Here is a 16136-nt window from a genome sequence, read left to right on the forward strand (position 1 = left end):
TGAATGTGGTAATGTACAAGACAGTTCAAATATGAACTCTGAGCTGTTATCATCATGGACATCTGAAACTGTAGGCCAAACAACAGCCTTTCTTCTACAGGTTGCCTTGGTTTTATCACAGCCAATAGATTTTACTATCTTGTTTGTAAATGTAAAGAAACAAGTAAAGCTCACTCTTGAACTCTTGCAACAGGAATATATTAAAGAGACAGGGAAACATAATGAAGGGGACATAGAAACTCACGTTAGTCAGGCATGGTGGGACAGGCCTTTATTCCCAGCACTTGGCAGGGGTAGGTGGATTTCTGAATTTGAGGCCAGCCTGGTCTACAGAGAGTTATAGGTAAGAGACCCTATCTCCAAAAAAAAAAAAAAAAAAAAAAAAATTAGAATAGAAAAAAACTACATACAATTTAGTGTGACACGACAAAACTACAAAACATTAGGGGTTACAATATATTTTTTAAAACACAATTTTTATACCTTATTCACTTTTTCAAAACAATAAAATGTTAATTTTAGTTCTGTATACTGTTTTCTTTGAGACAACACAGGATCTTCTCTTGCTTCAAATGCTTGAGTGCTGGATTTATAGGCGTGAGCCAGGCACATATAATGTTTTTATTATCAAATTACCACTGTCACAATAAACATATGTAACATAAGCATTCTTAAAAAGTTGACAGTAAAAACCTTCAGATGTTGCCTTTCCCTGTTGCTCAAGTACTCCTGCCTCAGTCTTTTGTGATACTGGAACCATGTGTGGCCCCTATAAAGCTACATGTTTTTTCCCCCTCAAGACTATACTGAAAAAAGAAACCTTTACAGCAATTAACGTTTGTTGAGTATTGAACACGTTCCTAAAAATTATTTGCATTGAAAGTGTAAACTATATCACAAAGGTTCCATTACCCTGTTTTAAGTATCAGTCAAATGATCGTTTATGGAACTCTAAGTCATATCTAACTAAGTCTGAAAGTCAGACATTCTAGCTGCAAAGTTCATAGTGCTTTTAATTATGTAAAACCAAGAACTCAATGAATTTAGGTTTTTGGAAATGTTTTGTTTTCCTTCTAACAAAATCATTTTAGTTCTCACTTGCTTGAAACGTTATGTGTGAACACTGCTAGATGAATATGAAAGCACTATGTAACAAAAACAATTAACGACCACAACATTAAAGCTCAGTATTAACAAAAGAGATTTAGTGTGTCAGAACACAAAATAATTCCACGCATTAAACCATATATTAAATCTGAAGAGCACCAATTAAGAATAAAGTCATTTGTTACACTTGTAGTCTATATATAAAGATGTAATTGAAGGATTGAATAGAAACGTAATTAATGAATTGTTTGTTTATTCATTAATATGTTGTTGAATTAGGTATTCTATACACTATGTTTATGCCATTTTTGTTCTACTAGATTACATATTTATAAAAATATCCAACTTATTTTTATGAAGAAATTAAATATTTCTGAAAAAGAATCATTTTATTACTGTTCTCTAACAATAACCCTGAAGAAACTCCTTTCCAATCAACTAGCTACATCAACATCTTTGTTCAGTGCCAGCTTCTAAACCTTGAGTTTACATGGTTCTGTTCCACAGAACACCACTTCACCCTGTTACATAGGATACAAACAACATTTTGTAATAAACAAGTTTCTCTCTGATACAGAACATTTTTTTTCACCTTTCCCAGCAATCACGCAATATATTAAAAATGTAACCTTCAAAAGGCACACACATTTACACTTTTAATTCTTTATTGTCTTAAAATTATACAGGTCCTTTACAATACAGAATTTTGTTATTTATGACCTCTAAATGTTAATGTACAATGAATATCTTCTTCTGAAGCTCAACCATGAATTACGAGTTCATCAATATGATTATTTTAAACAGTCCTAAGATGCTGAGAGGTCTGAGACCTGCACTTGAAAAGATCAGCGGTACAGACTTTTCCTCCCTGGAGACCGGATGATCTGTGTGAAAAGTACTTTTGAAGATTGCTCATTATGTATGGTCGATCTTAAAGTCAGTCAAATTACACTTTTTTTTTTTTTGAAACATTAAAGGGTATTTTTTTAAAAATGAACAAATTTTCTTTAGCAGTCTTCTGAGGCAAACTCAAAATTACGATTATCTGCATGCAATAACACTCCTCTTTAAATAGTTTGGAAGGATTTATACATTTTATAAAGAACATGTTAAAGAGTGCAAGGACTCTTAAAATCACAAGAGGACAAATGCTGGTAACAACACTGGTAACTACTCAGCTAATGTTTATTAACAGGCAATTAATGAGGCTAATCACAAGCCACAGTTCAGGCTCTGCCCTTGGAAACATCTACTTTGGTCCGCATTTCTAGTTATTTGGGTGGAAACAAAACAAAACCATTTTGATTCAGCCAAGAATTTAATAAATTTATTGTTCCTAAGATGTAGTCACTTAAAAGGTAAGTGTAGTTCACCAATGAAGTATGTTGTCATGTTTACTTTTGTAAAAAAGGATGGCCAGTTGTTTTTGGAGTGGTTTATCAGCACTGAAGGACAAATCAGAAAATGGTATCAGATGTAGAGATTTTTTCTGTGGCTATACTTTCTTATTCCATGACACAGCTTTCACTCTGTAAAACTTTGTCCCCAAAGGAACTTTAAATCTGTTTTGTGCCTAAGAAGGAAAGGGAAAAAAAAAAAAAAAAGGAGTCACTGAATGACTGAACCAAATTAAATAAGCACCATTCTACCATACGGTTTACTGCTAGAGTATTGCTAGAGTATTGGAGACTGGCTGAGGGAGAGTCTCTACTTTGTACCAAACTATAAACATAGGCTCCTGACTAGTGAGAATATATTAGGTAACTCATATTATCGAGTGTTGGGTGTAGGGAGGATGCTGTAGCTATCCTATCCCCTTCCCTCTAGATCACAGATCAGTCTTACTATACCCTGGATGGCCTGGCACTCATGACGCAGACAAGACTGGCTTCAAATTTGTAGCATCCCTCCTTCGCCTGACTTACAAAGGCTGTAATATATTCATAGCCCGAGATGGCCTAGAACTATATGGATCTTCTGTCTCTGCCTTGGTTTCAAGTGCTTTGGCTAGAGGTATACTACCAACCCTGGCTTGTCAGTTTCATTCTAGCCTCCAAATAAAAACTAGAGAGCATCTTTCATCAGTGGTGTAGCATATAAAAATGACCACAGACCAACTATACTAGTAAAGTTCATTGCTGCTTCTAGTTATACAGTGTGCTTTCAATGTAAGTTACACTGGTTGTTCTCCTTTATAGGTGAATGGACTGTTGGCAATCTACCTCTTCTATCTAAAGATGATAGCAATATTTACTAGGTTTCTGTCTTAAACTCAATTTAATAAAATTATAAAGCTCTAAGTGAACAAAAATCAGAAAATATTACTAACCACTTCCATATAATAAAATTCCTAGGTTTACCATTACAGGGTATAGCTCTTACCTTTTTGGCTTGACAGTATTCCTTTTCCATTACTTTTCCAAGGACCCAGGGTCTTCTAGATACACCTGAAGCTAATAAATAAATTGTTAATATACTTTCAATGTTCATTCATGAAAAAAAAGAACTTCAGAATCAAAACAATAGTGATATTCTCAAAAGGATGTTTAAGTACTTTAAAGCCAGTTAAGAATCACTGAACCAAAATTTTTGTTTATTGACGAAAAAAATCTATGATGTGTTCCAATATATAAATATGTGTGCTTTTTAAAATGCACATTATTCAAGGAACACCAGTAATCTAAATAGGAGTCACGAACCAATAACTAACTCAACACTGCCACCTACTGAAGGAACTATAACTTGCGACCTCCAGACCAGAATGGCAGCCCTTCAGTGTGTTTTAGAACCACAGTGCCTAGCACAGCAACACCAACACAACTGGGTCTCAGTGAACAATTAATACTAAAAACCAAATGAAGGGTAGAAGTGCAGAGACTGAGAACAGCCAAGACTACAATACTAATGAGAAGACAAGCACTTTGTTTTCAAATTCACTACAATAGCAGTGCACATTTTCAAGTGCACATGTTTAGAAATACACATAAAAAATACATATAGGGGGAAATGTTAACAGGTCAATCAGGGTAACTATGTGGGTGGTTTGCTTTTTTTTTTTTTTTGCCTTATGAATCTTCATAGTTCTGAAGGATCATTTTCATCTACGAATATAAAGAGCTGAGGTACAACTTGAGACACAAGACATTAGGGTTGATCCCCAAACTGAGAAATGAAATCCCCCAGGTAAATACAAGGAAACAAGTGCAACAAGAACAAGGCCAAAGGGCAGGAAGATGAATCCCAGCACAGTGCTCCATGCCTGGAAACAGAGCAGTGGGTAGGTACAGGGGAGATGAGTCATGAGTTCAAAACCAACCTCAGATGCCTGACAGTCTGTGACCAGTATGGGATATTTGAGACTATGTCAACATTCCAAAAATTACAATAAAAAATGCTGCCTATTTCCTAAATTTCAAGGTGAAAACAAATTATCTTCTCACTTTTCATGATTATGTAACTGCTGTCCTTAAATAGGTCATCCACCAAAAGCCACGATGGAGTTGTCAAGTGACACTGCCCTAGCCCAAGGATGGGGATTTATGTACAAGTCAGTCCATATAAGAACATCAGATCATGTGGGGAAACTGATTTTCCTTTTCTTTTCTTTGTTATTTGAGCAGGATTTCTCTTTGTAATCCTGGTTGTCCTGGAACACACTCTGGGTCTAGAATCCGAGGTCTAAGTGCATCTGCTGAGACTGAGTACTGGCATTAAAGGCATGCCGTGATCCACCACACTTGGCTTGGTACACTGATTTTCTAAGCAGTCCTATTTACTCTAAGAATCCCAGAATAACTATTTTCTTCTCTTTGAACTCTTTAATGAACCAAAAACTAAAAGGTATTGTTGAATAAAGAAAGCTCAGTTTCTACAAAACAAAACTCCATAAAGCAATAATGATGATGATGAATCAATGAACAAATGAACAAGGTAGGAAAACAAATCATAAATAGTACAGGCAAGGCACTACACCTAAACTAGTTATTTGACAAACACTGGCAATATCTCTGAACAAAAAAAAAAATATACTAATTGTCAACGAAATGAACATCAAAATTCTGACAGAAATATTGCAATTACTAGGTTACATCATGTTTGAATATATATGCAGTCTGAGCAGTTAATCTACTGTAGAATACTATATTCAAACTTAGAATTATCAATTAAGTCCATAAAAATATGCGGCTAGTGTAGATTTCATTTTTAAAAAGGCAAATTTTCCTAATGACTTAACTCGGGTATAGAATACACAACAGGAAGGATGCATATTTTAGAAATGTGTGTGCACTTACCTCCCTCACCTGGTTTGAGATCCAGGGCAGGAAGAGACTCTGAATGCAGAAAATACAAAGTAGGACTAACAGTAAACAACACATAATTGTCATGCCGCTCATCTAGGATGATGAGAACCAAATCTCCCACCTGAAAACTAAGAAGAGGTAGGTTATTGTCCTAGAGAGCGCTAATCACGTGACACAAACTTGAGAGTCAGCTGGCTCAGTGTCTGTGGGTTCTATACTCTCTGCTTGTGTGGGGAAGGAAAAATACCTAGTCATAAGTTAATTTTTTTCTCTAATCTTTCATTCCTGGAATTTCAATTCTTCGATGTGTTACTCTTTATTTCAAAAGAAATACAAATACACACATGTGCTGAATCAGGCCGTAGAAAGGCACAATACAGATCTATTGAAATAACAGGTGAAGAAATAGTTACAACTACCTATGAGCGTCTACCTCTCAAACTATGCTCAAAACATTTACAGGTTCTGAAGATCAGCCTCAGATTTAGTTACCAAAGTAATTTTATGTGCTAGGTTCTCCAGCTGACAAAGTCAACTATGAAACGTTTTTCCCTTCCCTTTTTTGAGACAGGGTCTTGCTACGTGGAATAGGCTGGCCTTTGACTTGAAATCATCTTTTGTCTTTACTTTCTCAGCACTGGGATTCTAGTAGAAGCACAGTCTAGGAAGTTTTAAATGCTGCTACAATGATGTGGTAAGTAGCGTTTTGACTGAACACCAAACCTAATATATTAAAAGGAGGTAAAGGATCTTTTGCGGCTGTAATGCTAATAAGCTCGTCTCTAATCTTCCAAAGACTACTGATTTGATACAGAGCTGGTGTTAAGCTGACAGCTATCCTGCTACTTCATCAGTTAGAAAAGATAAAACTGAGATGCTAGGGCCAGAACAAGGATATCTGAGATTCATAAAAAAACACAAGACAAATAAAACAAAACAAAGAAAAACTCTTCAAACCAATTAACAATGAAGATCTACTATAAATAAAATAAGGGTCCTCACAAATACTTAATCCAGAAGTCAAGTCCTGTGATTCACCCCTTTAACCTAACATTTGAGCCAGCAAGGCAAGAAAGTGGTGTGTGGCAGGCCAGAATGGGCTATACGGTAAGACTCTTGTCTTAAGAAAAGTAAAGAAGTGTGTAAAGCTCAAGACTTTTTGCACAACAGGGTTCCCTGAGCTGCTATGGTGCTTTTCTTTATTATTCCAAAGCTCCTACCTACCAAACAACCCCAGGGGAGACAACTACTTCTGACTTAATTTGGTCAAGGAAAGCTAAAACTGTTTTGACTGATAAAAACTTCAAATTATATTCTGAATTTATAGCACATAAGAACATAAAATGGAGAAACAAAGCACAGCAGCTTAAAAATCAACATCTTCCATTTTGAAGTGAGGATGAAAAAACTAAGGATGTTTTCAGAATGGACACTGAGCTGAAATGTTAGCCACTGTCAGGAAAAGCTTCCTGAGTTTTTGTGTGAATGATAGAATCCTAATGGGATAGCTCAGAACACAGTCCCCAGAGCTCCAGGAAAACAGTGAAAAACCTTGCTTTCCAATGAGTTTTTATCTTATCATTATGCACAAGGTATTGGCTTAATGAGTGTGGATCTAATAATCATTGTGACTACAACACATTTTCATTAATTCAACAATTTGACACAAAATGCACAAAATAAGAATGAGATACTTACTCTCTAATGGCTATTTTTTCAGAATGCCTTGAAGATACTGAGGACAAGCTCTGAGACATCTGAGACAAAAAAAAGTGGAATCATGCATTAGCTGCACACACAGTATCGTGCTCACCAGAAAGGTCTGCTGTTACTGTTTTAATCTATGCTCAAGCTGAGGAGGCCACACGAATGTACGTTCATTAATTCAACACTGAAATCTAAATTTGTGTGCTAAATTCCATCCACTCCATTCCAAACACTATCTGGTACAAAGGCAAGGAATCGGAAACAGAATTATCTGACTAAGAAGGCCTAATAGCTTTCAGAGATTTGGTAAAATTACCCAGGAGAGTGACATATGTCCTACCAGTGAAGTTAAGCCACTTTTAACACATGTTCAATTTTATTCAGATTTTCTAAAAGCTCACTCTATAAAAAGCATCTAAGCTTGGAGAAAAACATGTCCATGTGTGGGAATGCACACTTCTCTGGATATCAGGTCTAGCTGTATGTGCCAGTTCTCTGGGTCACATGGGAGCTCCTCTACTTCTCTGGTTACTACTATTCTAGGTGCTAGAACAAAGCAGTTTTAAAATCTTTCTTTAACTTCCCTATATGAAAACAAAACAACAAAATATTAGTAAAAACGTCAGCCAAATAAGGCTTATATTTCCTTGGGGACTCTCCATAAAAACAATGTATTCGGTGCTGTCATCTGGAATAGGCCACTCTTCTTTAAAGCCTTCTTAGTAATACTATAATATACAACATCTAATTTTTGTTGTTTGTGTGAAGGCAAAGGAAGGAAGCAAGAGGCTGGCAATAAATAGTGGCGTGTGCCTGGCTGGAATCACCACACGCTAGAGGTAGGACTGTGCATTCCATGCCAACTGAAGACCCTGTCTCAAAACAAACAAACAAACAAGGAAACAGAGAGGGGATAAACAGAGAGGGGATAAACAGAGAGGGGATAAACAGAGAGGGGATAAACAGAGAGGGGATGCTTCACTGCTACTGTTTGTAATGTGGTGAATCATGCTGACTGTAATATATGGGTATCTGCGTTAAAAGTATTTCTCCTTTTTTTTTTAAATCACTGAACATAAGCCTGAAACTATGTCTCCTTTAAAATATGCAATTAGCAGAAAGTAACTGTTTTAGGTGCTAGGAATTCAATCTGACTTAGAGGAAAATTAAGTAATTGCTCTATTGAAACATTATTGCCTCTAAAGTGGGCTGCTGGAAGAATTTTTAAAAAGACACAAGTCAGGACAGAGTAGTTATCTTCACTGTCAAGATGCATGAGAGTAAATGTTAATTTTCAACAGATTACAAAGCCCTCCCAACTCATTGAAGTAAACACACAAAGATTACATGCATAAATATGGAATCCCAAGAAATGGTAGTTCCTTAATAATAAAGACTATTCACTTTCATTTTTTCCTAAGTATCAAAGTAAGGTAGTCAGTCTCCTTTGTTAAATTCTTGTACAATACACTATTTTCAAGTCAAGAAAAACAAGATATGGGTTAGAGAGGTGGCACAGTGGTTAAAAACAATTGCTGCTCTGGCTGAGGACTGGGGTTTGGTTCTAACATCCATGTGATGGGTCAATTATCCACATGGACTTACAATTTGCACATAAAGTTAAACAGGCAAAACATTTTTACACACAAAATAAATCTATTAAAAAGGGGGGGGGGAGGTGATTCTACAATCAATCAAAATGGAAGCCCTGACTAGATTCCATCACTTGATGGAATCCAGTGATGGCCAATGTACAAAATGGCTTAAAAACACTAGTATGAATAAATTACACACATTCTGGGCTGGAACGATGACACAGTAGATTAAAAAGCAGATGCCACCAAGCCTGATGACCTGAGTTCAATCCCCACGCCCACATGGTGGGAAAAAACTTATTTTGTCCTCCAGTTTCCATAGTGATACCATGGTGGCACACATGCTCCCTTCTCTGATTAGTAAATGTAAAAACAAAATTAGAAAAGGATATATCCCTCAGGTGCATGATGCCTATACCAAAATACAAAGTAAATTTTTAAAAGAGACATAGCCAAAAAACTCTTACCAATCTTTGATTTAACCTCTTGTTTTCTTCTTCTTTCAATTGCAATGTCTACAAGGAGAAAGCAGACCTGTGGTTCATCCTTGAATGGTTATTAGCAAGGTTCTCATCTTCAAAGAGAGTACATGCCTGGAGAGTCTCTAACTGTTCTGATCACTAACCATTTTAGTGAGAATGAGAATACTGTCCTAAAACTTGATTTCAAATCTTGTCATTAGCTGCATAATTTATAAACACAATAAATGCTGCATTTATCCCACCCAAATTTGCCAGTTTGGAGGTGGAATCGGCATTTGCAACATATTGTTACATCCTGTGTGATCCTAAAGTGTTAACCACAGACCAAGAAGAGAATGGCTAACAGGTTTGAGTTAAACTAGACAGTTTGGCTCTGGAATAATTTCACACATCTGAGCTGGTATACAACAGAGACACTGGTAAACATCATCACGACCCAAAGAATGAAACTAGCCATTGAGGGTTCATTCTGTTTTCAAAGTACTTTTAATTCATAAAAATTGTCAAATATTTATCTTTTTATTTTTGGTTGAGTATGTGATCCATGTGTGTGTTTCTGGGGTGTATGATTTTGTATGCAACTTCATTACTTCAATCTTCACTTTTTTTATATTCTTGCTTATCTTAAAAAAATCTACTTTTGTTTTTAAAATAAACTTGCTGAAATTCTTATTGCTATTATATTACTGTTTTCTGAGCTGTTAAGTAAAATTTTATAAAATAAATCTTTTTTTGCCTTCTAGAGATGTCAAGCACTGAAGAAGTTACATAGTGAGACCTAATCCTACTAGGAACACAAATGACAGGCCTTCTAAAACTAACCATAAAAAGACTTAACTCATAAATGCAAATCAAAATGCAATGTGTTTAAAATGAAAGGCATTTAAATCTTGTCCCCGGGTCATCGTAGTAAACAAGTACTGCACAGAGTCTGCTCACCCGTTCTAGGAGCATGATCCTCTGCTTCTCTTCAGATAGCATATTTTCTCTAAAAGTGAGAGAATGGTGGTTTTTAAGGTTTAAGCACTTTCATGGAATGTACGTTCTGAATTGTACATTCATCAACAAGATTGTAGAAGCTTATCTGGGCATGGTGCTACATGCCTCTAATCCCAGCACTTGGGAGGCAGAGGCAGGCAGATCTCGGAGTTCAAGGCCAGCCTTGATAACTTGATAACTAGTAGAGTAAGAACTTGTACTAACTTTTCTAAGGTAGCACATATTTATCAGAACGGCTGATACTCTGTATTCAGACTTAGACACTTCCTAAAACTATAAACATAACTTTGAATGTTTTTATGTAGAGATAATTTCTACAAAATGCATACTTTCTCAGATATTAAACATTCTTTTCCCTACCTGAATTAGTTTTGAAAGAAAAGTATATGAGGTTATATAGCTCCCTTAGAATATTACATTGATTATACTTGGTTTTAGATCCTATTGTTTAATCTAGAAAAGTCCAATTTCTCCTTATATACCAGTATTTATACTCTTCTTAGAGGCATCAATAGCTATACATATAAATAAAGATGTGTTAAAATTTCCAATTGTACAAACTCACCTTTTTGTTAAAAGTTGGGGAAATTGATTGTCATTTCTTTTGTGTGTGTGTGTGTGTGTGTCTATGCATGCGCTTATATGAGAAAACCAGGTCAACATCAGGAGTGTTGGATGAGACTATTTGCTACCTTTGTGAGTTTTCTCACTGACCCAGGAGCTCATTAGTTCTGCTCCAATAGCTGGCCAATGAGCTCTGAGGATCTGCCTGCTTCTGTTCCCCACCCCACCAATATAGGTCGAAGATAATAGATGCATGTTTTTATACCTTATACTGAGCTTCCTATATTGTTTCTATATTGTCTATATTCTAAACTGCCTCTCCTGTTCATAGAAGATAGCTGGGTTTATTTCCCCCAGAGGTCAATTTTCCACTCTGGATTAATTTCTGTCATTTATGAGTTTTAATTACCACATTCTCTTAGCATGTCTCTACACTATCTTTTAAAATTACTTTTATATGAGCTGAAAACAACTAATAAAGCTAAAAATACTTCCTTTCTTTAAAATTTTGACTTTTTTGACAGCCTCAGCTAAATTGTTCAAGTTGGCTTTGATCCCACTGTTGCCCAAGTTGAGCTTTAACTTGTGATTCTCCTGCTGAGATTACAGACCCATGACACCAGGGTCAGGCCCAGTGTGGCGCTGTTGAATATAAAAGCCTCTGATGAACTGAGTGGAAACTAAGCCTACTTACTGGACAGACATCATGCTAGTCTCCATTGCTGAATCCACTCTTCCCTCGTCCGTCGTCTCCATGGCTGATCGCTCTGGCTCACCTGGGAGCTCAGGTGCACAAGCGCCATAAAGCTCTGGGGCTGCAAGCACGGGTGCTGAGGGAAGGACGCTGCTGGTGCGCAGTTTACTCACTTCCTCTTCAAGCTTCTTCTTCTCTTCAAGCAAACGAGCTCGGTCCTCAGACAGCGACTCTATCAAATCTAAGATCCCAAATTCAAAGACGCATGCATTACTTACTGAAAACATTTCAAAGTATTTTTAAAAGCATATTGTAAGATAACACTAACCTTTATCCCGCTCTTGCTGCTGCATTGTACTTTTTAGCTTATCGCTAAGATCATTTATTATGTTTTCTTTTCTCATTTTCTCTCTTGTTAAGACTGTGTTAAAATTGGTCTGAAACAATAGTAATAGTCAATTAATTGCACACACTTAGGAGCCAATGCTATGGAAACAAGATTGAGAAGTATTCTTTTCTGGGGGACATTTAGGGAGTCACATGACTAAGCAAAAATGGTATGTATTGCAGTAAAGGTTATTATTTTCTTTATTTGAACTCAATATCTTGAAAACAAATCTTATTTTCTCCTTGTCTGCACTGTCAGAAGAAAGGTATTAGCAAATGCTTGAGATTTTAGGGAAGGAAATTAAATGATGAACGGTTTAAAGAGAGTGCCGTTGTATACATGACTTTTTCTTTGGGAAACTTACTTTCCTCTGCAACCTTGGATCTTTGGCTAGCTCTTGATTACTATACTCCTGTGTGATTATCTTTCTCTCTCTTATTTGGACATGTGCAATGCCCTCCTGGCCTCTTTAGCAACTATACTTATTACTCCCAGGTTTCACCCATTCTCATTGCATGAAGTTCATATATCTAATTGCCTAGAGGGATCTGAAAGACAACTGGCAATTTTAATTGCATTTTAATTAACAAAGGAGATTAAATTTGTTAAACATTTCATTTATATTCATTAAACATATCCATTTATTAAAATAAAACAAATACATAAGTGAGAAAATGATCTAACCTGATTCTTTTATCTGCTTAATTAACATTTACCCAAAACCTTTTGGAAATCCATTAATGGCAACAGATTTTTGTTTGGTTTGTTTGTTTTAGATTTACTTATAATGTGTACATCGTTCTGCCTACATGTATATTTGCGAGTCAGAAGAGAGCACCAGAGTTATGAGTCACCATGTGGTTGCTGGGAATTGAACTCAGGACCTCTGGAAGAACAGCCAGTGCTCTTAACCTCTGAGCTCTCTCTCCAGCTGGAGAGAGCTTTAACAGGAAAACAATTTGACAGTTTCAGACAAAAATCTAATGGCAAAGAACAAACTAAAAGTTTCAGGATACCAAGAACATTTGAAGAGCACTTTCTTTGAAGAAAAAAGGGAATCTTACCAATATAACTTACAATGTTTACAAATTAACTTACTTATTTTGTTTACAATGGGAAACCAGCATATAAAAAAGCACATTAACCATTATTTATTTTCATGAACTGTGCTATTTCTGTAATGTGAAATAGATTATGATGATCACAATTTATAATAAGCAAACTAGACTAGACTCTTATGATAACTCAGGTAGTTGTTAGCTTCCCAGCTTTGAATCCATTAATTCAGCCCCTAATTCATTTTGGGAATTTGAAATTGAGTATATATTATAAAAGAGCACAGTGAGAACTGCAGAGAAAGAGCCCAATTGCATGTGAAGTAAGTTGTGCCAAGGATGCTGCAGTTCTCAAAGGCAGATTTCACATCTATGCAAGTTGATAATTCTTACACAAACTGCTAACTACATTCACGTGACATTGTTACAAGATTTCTTTTTAAAATAAATGCTTTTATCATGAGAAGAGTCAAACAAACACTGAGATGGTCAACTAATGGAAACACAAGCCACAAGCACCCTGGACTGCAGAGCCCTAGTTAGGCCAGCGTCTCTCCAACGTCCTCAGACCTCACACACCTGCTGTTCAGCAATCAGAGAGGTGCGCACATTCTGCATTTCCTCATTCTTTCTCTTCTCCTGTTCTTCAAGTTGTTCTAGAAACTTAGCTTTTTCTTCCTGAAGTTTCTCTTGAAGTTCAGCAACTAAGCTTGAAGAATCTTCTCTGGCTGATTCAAAGGCGGGACTTAAAAAAACAGTAACAGATATAATCAAAATATATAAAACATTACACTTAGGTTATTTACCTCCCAGAAACCCAAGAAAATGAGAAATGTATTTCTGTATGAAGCCTGTCTTTCTAACTGAAAATAAACTGACTATGTAATATCTGAAGTAACACGGCTGATGACAGCAACAAATGTGGCGAAATCAGGGCTTCCACCAGCACCTAGGAAGTCAATGTTCTTGTTAGGCACTTCAAGATTCAGCTTTTCTATCCCTATAAACTGAAGAAGAAACATACCTGATGACTTCTTAGAAAAAAATTTTACTTTACGTAAGATAGATTTTTGGCTCAATTTGACACCTAATGGCAAATAACATGAAGCTAAAACAGAAACTGATTCACTTCAGTCAACTCTTGCCAATCTCTTAGCAAGGCAGCACAGATAAGAATGGCCAAGTGAAGCACAAGATAGCCCAGGTGAATGATTACACACTGGTTAGTAATCGTCAATCTTTTTTCTTATTGGTTATTTTGTTTATTTACATTTCAAATGTCCCTCTTCCCAGTCTACCATCCACAACGCCCCTCTATTCCCATCCCCTTCCTCCTTGCCTCTATGAGGGTGCTCTCTCTCCCACCCACCCGTTCCTGCCTCACTGCTTTAGCATTCCCGTACTCTGGGGCATCAAGCTGCCACAGGACTAGGGTCTTCCTATTCTACAAAACAGAAACAGAAGGAACACTCCCTAATTCGTTCTATAAAGCCAGTTACGCTGATATCTAAACCACGCAAAGCCTCAACAAAGAACTTCAATTTCCCTTATGATTATCCATGCCAAGATAATAAAATTCTCATAAACCAAATCCAAGAACACATCAAAACAATCATCCATCATGATCAAGGAGGCTTCATCAGGGATGCAGGGATGGTTCAATATATGGAAATATATCAACGTAATCCACTATGTAAACAAACTCAAAGGGAAAAACAACCCCACATGATCATCTCATTAGATGCTGAGAAAGCATTTGACAAAATACAACACCCCTTCATGTTAAAAGTAATGGAGAGATCAGAAATTCAAGGTCCATAACAAAATATAATAAAAGCAATATACAGCAAACTATCAGCCAACATCAAATTAAATGGAGAGAAACTTGAGGCAATCCCTCTAGTATCAGCGACTAGACAAGGCTGCCCACTCTCTCCCTACTTATTCAATATAGTACTTGAAGTCTCAGCTATAGCAATTAGACAACAAAAGGAGGTCAAAGGGATACAAATAGGAAAGGAAGAAGCCAAAATATCACTATTGGCAGATGATATGATAGTATACATAAGCAAACCCAAAATTCTACCAGAAAACTCTCTCGCGGCTTATAAACAACTCCCAACAAAGTGGCTGGATATAAAATTAACTCAAACAAATCAATAGCCTTCCTCTACTCAAAGGATAAAAAGGCTGAGAAAAAATTTAAAGAAACAATAACCTTCACAAAGTCACAAATAATATAAAATATCTTGGTGTGACTCTAACTAAACAAGTGAAAGATTTCTATGACAAAAACTTCAAGTCTCTGAAGAAAAAAAATGGAAGGAGACCTCACAAGACAGAAAGATCTCCCATGCTCAGGGATCGGCAGGATTAACATAGTAAAAATGTCCACCTTACCAAAAGCAATCTACAGATTCAACACAATCCCCATCAAAATTCCAACTCAATTCTTCAGTGATTCTGAAGAGCAATTCTCAAACTCATCCAGACAACCACCATCACCACCCCCAAGATAGGGTAAAACTATTCTCAACCATAACTTCTGGGAGAATCACCATCCCTGACCATAAGCTAAACTACAGAGCAATGGTGATAAAAACGGCATGGTATTTGTATAGACAAAAACAGGTAGATCAATGGAATAGGACTGAAGACACAGTAATAAACGCACACCTATGGTCACTTCATCTATGAAAAAGAAGCCAAAGCTATCCAGTGGAAAAAAGGCAGCATTTCCAACAAATGGTGCTTGTTCAACTGGCAGTCAGCATGCAATCTTAAATCTTAATTTGCTTTCAACCTTTTAAAGATTCCTAAAATACTGCTTTCTCAAGTACTGAAACAAGCCATGCATGGTTCATCCCTGCACTCGAGTTTCTGCAAGCTTTCTTACCCATACCAGCATGGGTTTAATATAGTATCTGGTGACCCTGGGCCACATGACAAGTGGTAAAACATACTACAACAAAATAGAGGCTATTGTGTCATTATTAGAAAATGAACTTTCAGTGTACACTTGGTTGATTTTAAAAGATACTGAAATGTTTTTGAATTAGAGGTGCAATTACAAACAGGGTTTTTAGTTAAAAAGTTTATGCTTTTAATGTTCATGCCTAGTTTTCTATTATAATTATGGTGGCAATGTACAATTAATACTATAGCAACTGAAATTATGAAGATCACTGGAAATCTTTTATCCATACATCCGAACTTATGGATAAAGCTAAGCTAAACTTGAATA

The 16136-nt window shown here is 36.3% G+C and overlaps 1 protein-coding gene across 9 annotated transcripts in view; it reads right to left on the reverse strand.

The window, feature by feature from the left end:
* Positions 1–626: 626 nt before the first annotated feature.
* Positions 627–16136, reverse strand: part of Rb1cc1 (RB1-inducible coiled-coil 1) — a 63832-nt gene continuing 48322 nt past the window's right edge. For 2 of the 9 annotated variants that reach the window (XM_087548622.1, XM_087548620.1), the window contains exons 16-24: positions 13472–13637; positions 11778–11886; positions 11450–11690; positions 10132–10180; positions 9178–9225; positions 7107–7165; positions 5409–5536; positions 3490–3560; positions 1755–2680 (exon numbers count right to left, since the gene is read on the reverse strand). In XM_087548622.1, the coding sequence (XP_087404748.1) occupies positions 2603–2680; positions 3490–3560; positions 5409–5536; positions 7107–7165; positions 9178–9225; positions 10132–10180; positions 11450–11690; positions 11778–11886; positions 13472–13637 (949 nt within the window). In that variant the 3' untranslated portion in view covers positions 1755–2602. 9 annotated transcript variants of the gene reach the window in all.

Source organism: Rattus norvegicus, chromosome 5, assembly GCF_021556685.1.
Source record: "Rattus norvegicus strain SHRSP/BbbUtx chromosome 5, alternate assembly SHRSP_T2T, whole genome shotgun sequence".
Lineage (NCBI taxonomy): Eukaryota > Metazoa > Chordata > Mammalia > Rodentia > Muridae > Rattus > Rattus norvegicus.